The sequence below is a fragment of the Corvus brachyrhynchos genome, unplaced genomic scaffold, assembly GCF_000691975.1.
Source record: "Corvus brachyrhynchos isolate BGI_N302 unplaced genomic scaffold, ASM69197v1 scaffold3, whole genome shotgun sequence".
Classification (NCBI taxonomy): domain Eukaryota; kingdom Metazoa; phylum Chordata; class Aves; order Passeriformes; family Corvidae; genus Corvus; species Corvus brachyrhynchos.
The window spans coordinates 10,699,891-10,705,890 of NW_008237619.1; the positions used below are offsets into that span (position 1 = coordinate 10,699,891).

Consider the following 6,000-nt stretch of genomic DNA (forward strand, 5'->3'; position numbering starts at 1 on the left):
GAAACACAGAATTGTGTCCCTAACATGCCCTTCTCCTCACTTCCAGATCAGGGAGCAGTACCAAAGAAGTTAATTTACAACAAGGAAACTGGTAGCTGGCTTACCAAGCTCATTCCCAAATTTTGTCATTAACATTATGGATGTACTTCAGCAAAATACAGCTTTTGCTGCCAGGTAAATTAATAGACATTTTCTTTCTGCAAGTGCTCCAGGTGCAAGGGTGTTTTCATCTTACTGGATCCTAAGAAACACTGGGAATGAAACCCCAAATCTTAACATTAAAATCCCCTAAATTTTCAGAAACCAAGGGTTGAAGTACCCAGAAACAAAAGAAGACGACAAGTGGGAAGGGATCTCATACTTAAAGGCAGCATAGGTTAGTAATCTCAGCCTGGAGACACAAGCTAAAAACCCTGACATCTGCTCATCCTGTTTCTGTACTAGTATCTGAGGATGTTCAGGCATGCAGTATAACCCAACAAAAGTTAAAGGCAGGAAAAAAAATAATCAACTCAATAGCATGTTTAGACAACATTGTAACAGAAGTGCTAAATCAACAGCTTATCTGGACCCCGGTGGCAAATTGAGTAAGAACAAGTCATGGTATTAGAAACAGTGATAGGGAAGCAAAACATTTTAGAAAACTGCCTCAGAACAAAGTATCTGACTTAAGCTTCTCTCTCTTTTCTACTTACAGCATGAAGCACCTTCTCTCAACTCACTCCTTCAGATACCAAGAAGAGTCTTAGGCAATCTCTGCCTGATGGCTGCCTTCAAGGAGACATATTTTTGTTGGACTGTTTTAGCCTGGCTTTGGTACAGTCATACCTCAACTCCAGAGAACTAGAACTCTCAAAGAATGATCAAACACTAGACATATCTTCTAGGCTATATTTAATACTGTGTGGGAGAACACACAAAAGTCTCTGGGCAAAGTCATCAGTACTTGAGACTTTTGGAATAGCTTATTCCAAGGCATTTGCACTTTATAGAGTTGTATTTCACATGGCGACTGAACTTGACTGAGAGACATGACCTGAAGAGAGACTTCTGTACTGTAATATTGCCACATTAGTTTGGGGACAAGAATTGCCTCCAGCTGGTCATTTCAGAGCAACTTGCACACCCAAAACATTTTTCAGATGTTGGTGACATCATTAGCACTCATGCTTTTATTTCCCTACTGACTGGATCACTGCAATTATTCTATTTGTGCCATCCCATGTATTGTCAAAAGCCACCTAAACTTTCCACAACCTATGCAGTACAAGACAAAGGACTACAACACTCTAAACCCATTGCCTTGAGTTCAACAGTGAGTGGTAAAACAGCTGAGTTTCTAACAGGTCTCACTGCTTAGATTTCAAGGTGAATACCAACAAGGGACATGTAGAAATAAGCTCTGCTGAAACTGTACAACCCTGCATGCTGTCAGGCTGTAGTCTGCATTTCAGAAGACCTGTTTTATATCAGTCAACATGAAAAAGTGTGGTCCATAGAGCACATTACCTGCTTAGCACCACTCAAGGCATCAGCTCTAATCTGTGGGATCACAGAGAAGATGGCATCCTGGTTATTTTAAACTCAAGAGTTTGTCAGAGCAATGCAATCAACTGGTGCTTAAGGACTTGGAAACTAGAGGCAGAGGATTTGCAACAGACATCCAGCTTTTGGAATTCATGTCTCCTGAAGGAGCAGAGGCCAAATACACTGGCCTTCGGGCCACACGGCAAAGTCCATGTATTTATTCATGTATTCCCTGCAGAAAAGAGCTACAGCAGTTGATGAGTTTGTGGTTTGAGATAGCTTGCCAGTTTATTTTAATAGATCACAAAATTGAGAATATGCCCAAACACACATTTCACAAACATTTTCATACAAATAGTTTGAGCACGCTTCAAAGCAAGTGCTATTTAGACAAAGGGAGCAAGTCCACAAGTCTCTTGGGGCTTGCTGTTTGTCTCCACAGACTCCAGACTACAGAGCATTTGTTTATGCTGGGCAGAGCTCCAGCCTGAAGCTATTTGTTTCTGATTGAGCCCTGACTGTGTAGAGCCTTGAAAAGAGCACAGCAAGTTGCTTTCCCTGCCCCAACCACACAGTCCAACGTCTATGGAAGGACAAAAGGCAAAGGCAAGAAAGGCAGTGCACAGAAGGCTGGAGAGACATCTCCTCACCCTCCTTCACCCCTTTGTTTGAGCTGCTGGAGCTGCACAACCACAAAGATGGACAGTGCTACTGGCCTTCAGTCCCTGCCAGTCCTGACCAACAGAGATCCCACATAATAAGAGTGAGCTAGTCCACCCCAGGACTACCAACAACAGAACAGGTTTCTGGGAGTTTTCAGTCCAGCTATGAGAAAGGAACAGATTGCTTTTGGCAGATGTCAGTTCCTGCCAAGAGCTGGAATTTGGGGCTCATTTGCGGGTAGAAAGAGCCTGAGTAACTACTTATGGGCACTTACTCCAAAGACTGCCTCCAACTTCATTTTTAGAAGTGGTTTAAGTTGGACCACAAAGACAATCTTTGGGTAGAATAGAAGTCCACGTGAGGTTGACATATGAAATAGTTTAACTTCAAGTTCACTCCCCAGCTTGTTTTGCAAACAAGTCTTTAACTACTCAGGCTCCTGAACAACCTAAGCAGTTTAATTTGTGTTCAAGCTCTATTTTTCATAGAAGAATCAATGGAAAGCCTCAGAGAGCCAATACTGACCAAAAAACCCAGTCCCCCATAATGAAGAAAATAAATCCCTTACACCATGGGTTTTCTTCTTTTGAATGGGGTTTTCCACCCAATCTTCCACATCCATTTTTCTCAGTCTCTGAGAAGCAAGCACATGAGGTCATTACTTTACACTCTTCAGTGATCTCCTGTCTATCCAGCATAAATTACTAATGTTTATCTGAAAAGCCTAGAAGCTCTAAACACCTAAACTTTCAAATGCTACAATAAATAAAAGTGGTGCAGAGCCAGCAGCTATTCACATAGTGAAAACAGACCTTCATCCAGGTGCTCCACTTCTAGTGCAATAAGAAGGTTACTTTAGAACTTGGTGAGTGTGTGAAGGTAGAGGGAATAGCAGCTAATGGGTAATGTACCTCTTTGGAGGTCTGGATGATGGTTACAAGCTTCTGAAGTTCCATATATTCAGTAAACAGACTCCTACAAGTCATTTCATAGTGGCTGGTAGCCTCAGAAGGCCTGGACAAGTGCTCCTCGCAGACCTGAAAGAAGTGCAGCTATTTTAAAAAGATCTTGAAATTTAAAAAATCATGGTAGGATGGAATAAAGCAAGATTCAGTTTCCTCAGTCCATGGTTAAAAATCATATTCTTCACTGCCCCTTTATATTTTTTTCTATTGCAGATACAGAGGAGCAAAGAAGGAAGATGTCCAATCTTTTACGTACAATAATGGAAGCAGCTGTGTTATTTGTATACCTTGTTTTCCATAAGGTGTGCTTTGAAACAAGCACCTGAAAGGGGAAGCCTCCAGTTCAAAGAACAACAACCCACAGCAGGTGGAGTCACTTGCCCTGTTCGTTTTCCCTGCCCTGATCAGACAGAGGGATGGGAAGTTTCTCATACCTTTAAATTATGGCTGAGGGGGAAATATTTGTTTGAATTGAGACATTCAAATCCCAGCCTTTGCAGAAGCTGAATTCTATGCAAAGTAAGTTTTTTCAATATCCACAGTGTTCTAGGTATTGAATTTGGAGACTGTGTACAGGATTTTGTAGACACAGCTGTGGGAAAGCCATGCTCAGTCTTCCTTCTTAATTCTTTTCCATGGGCACTTACAAACACCTAAAATGGTTTTGCTTTTTCCCTCTGATGGGAAAGCCAATGCTCCCTCTGTGTCCTCCAACAGCCCACCCAGCTTTTTCCCAGAAGCGGTCTTGCCTCTTGGTTAACGGCACTGTTCCATCAACTCCTCTAAACCTGCTATATTTACTAAGTGGGAAGAAGGAAACCTTGATAACATCCTGCAGGGTGACTGGTGGTTTCATTGCCTTGTCATCCAGTTTCAACATGAGGCACAGCAGTTTCTCCAAAGGATCACTCAGTTCTCGCTCCACTTGGCTGTCGATTCCCCAGTCCAGGGCTTCATAGATCACCATTCCCAAGTACTCCAACAGCTGCGGACAGAGACCAAGGAAGCAGTGCAGCACAAAGCATTGTGGAGAACATCACAGCTTTCACTTTCGACCATTCCAGTACCCTCCTCTGCTCCCAAGGACTGAGCACATCTCTCAGGATGAGATATACCCTCCATTTAAGCTGGTTTAAAGTTTTTAAATGGCCTTAATTGGCAGCCCTAAGATATCTGTTATTAAGACAGAAAGACTCTGTTCTATTCCACAGTAGGCAGCATCTGTCCACATTGTTTCCCAGTCCCATTGTCTTACTTAAATTCAGTCCAAGAATTTTGTTTCCTTTTCCTGGTTGCAGGGAAGTCACTCTCACAGGGCACAGCAAATTTAAGCACCTTGATAGTTTCCAAAGACATCTGCATCTCCTGAGCTGGCCTTCTACTACAACAGGATTATCTCTGCAAACACAGTGAAGGTAAAGACACAGGCTTACCTTGTCCTCTGACTGCTGAATGCTGCCAGCATCTGAAAGGGAAAAATGAGGGTCAGGGGAGAAAGACATCTGTACAGGCATTGATAAACAGCTTTTAGAACCCTTTTCAAGGGAGGGGAACAGGAAGCATTTTTTTTAATAAGGTAACTAACTCCTCTGACTACAGTCAGTCCCACCTGGGGAAAGTAGGCCTGTATTTGGGGGAGTCCTGGAAAGCAACATAGGAGACTCATGCTACTGTGAGCATTAGCCCAAAGTAACAGCTACTGCATTTTGTTGTTTGCTAATTGATATCCAACCACAGGGAAGGCACAGGATCTTTGTCTTTATTCTTTACTACCTACTCTAGTCCCTGAAGAGTTAGCCTAGCACTGACCTCTGCTGCAGCCCAACCAAGCCCTTCCTAACACAGACTGGTTGCCACTTGCTGGCTACACATAGTGACCAAAAAAAGGGAAAGTACCAATCATAAATCTGCTGTGAGAGTTACCATAACAAAGGAACCATATGCTGGAAGATGAACAGAGCAGTACATATAACAAAGCCTCAGACTATTTATTTCAAATAACATGAGTGGTAGAAGGCCTTCATCACAGCTATTCCCTAAAACCAAATGATTCAACAGAGCACTACAAGAGAAATCAGTAGGTCATACATCTGTATTACCACTCATCTAAAGTCCTCTGAAATGAAGTACAGGCAGGAGAATAGCTCCATGACAACGTACAGAGAAAAGAGAGGGGAAAAGAAAAACAAAAAAAAGTAGGGGAAAAGAAATTTCCCCTACTTTGTCCGCACACTTCAGTCTGTTAGGGGAACAGCCCTCGGCATCCGCAGCTACCAATGCTCTTACCAGATTTGTGGTAGACCTTGAAGGAAGCAGTACCATCAGCATGGATAAAGATGCTCCCAGAACCTTTTATAAATACAGAATGGAGTGATGGGAACAGCCCCTGAGCCAACTGCTCTATTTTTCTGCAACACTGAAAGCAGATAGCCCAGGCTTGCTCCTCACTTATAGGATGTTCAAAACACCTCAGAAGCTCAGCTAGAGAGACCTTTGTGATCCTCTGCTCACACTCTGGAGGCTCCATTTTTCTTTTCACCTCTAATCACCACTCTATGCCTAGGGAGCTTAACACTCCCTTTTCTAGGATAGGCAAGTGCTCACAGCAGCCTTTTATCAGTTCTACCTCTTGGTTTGCTCTTATCGCTCTTCCCCCAGGTGCAACCATTAATGGCAATTTTTGCTCTGTCCTTTTAAAGGGACATGACTTTATCTGTATCTGTATGAGATTTCTTAAAAGAACAGAGTAAGTGTACAACAAAATGGAATCAAGAGAAGAGTGTACAAAAATTGTGCTCAATTTAACTCCCTTGTTCCTAAAAAATATATCAATTGGAATCCCAAT

General features: G+C 42.5%; 1 protein-coding gene across 6 annotated transcripts in view; it reads right to left on the bottom strand.

Moving 5' to 3' along the window:
- Positions 1–6,000, bottom strand: part of LOC103614031 (protein spire homolog 1-like) — a 31,313-nt gene that overhangs the window by 24,476 nt on the left and 837 nt on the right. For 3 of the 6 annotated variants that reach the window (XM_017731953.1, XM_017731950.1, XM_017731954.1), the window contains exons 1-4: positions 4,589–5,396; positions 3,976–4,140; positions 3,102–3,227; positions 2,759–2,824 (exon numbers count right to left, since the gene is read on the bottom strand). In XM_017731953.1, coding sequence (XP_017587442.1) covers positions 2,759–2,824; positions 3,102–3,227; positions 3,976–4,140; positions 4,589–4,669 — 438 coding nt within the window. In that variant the 5' untranslated portion in view covers positions 4,670–5,396. Of the gene's footprint in view, positions 1–2,758; positions 2,825–3,101; positions 3,228–3,975; positions 4,141–4,588; positions 5,397–5,441; positions 5,988–6,000 lie in introns of those variants that run through there. The other 3 variants (XM_017731956.1, XM_017731952.1, XM_017731951.1) reach the window with 3 other exon arrangements.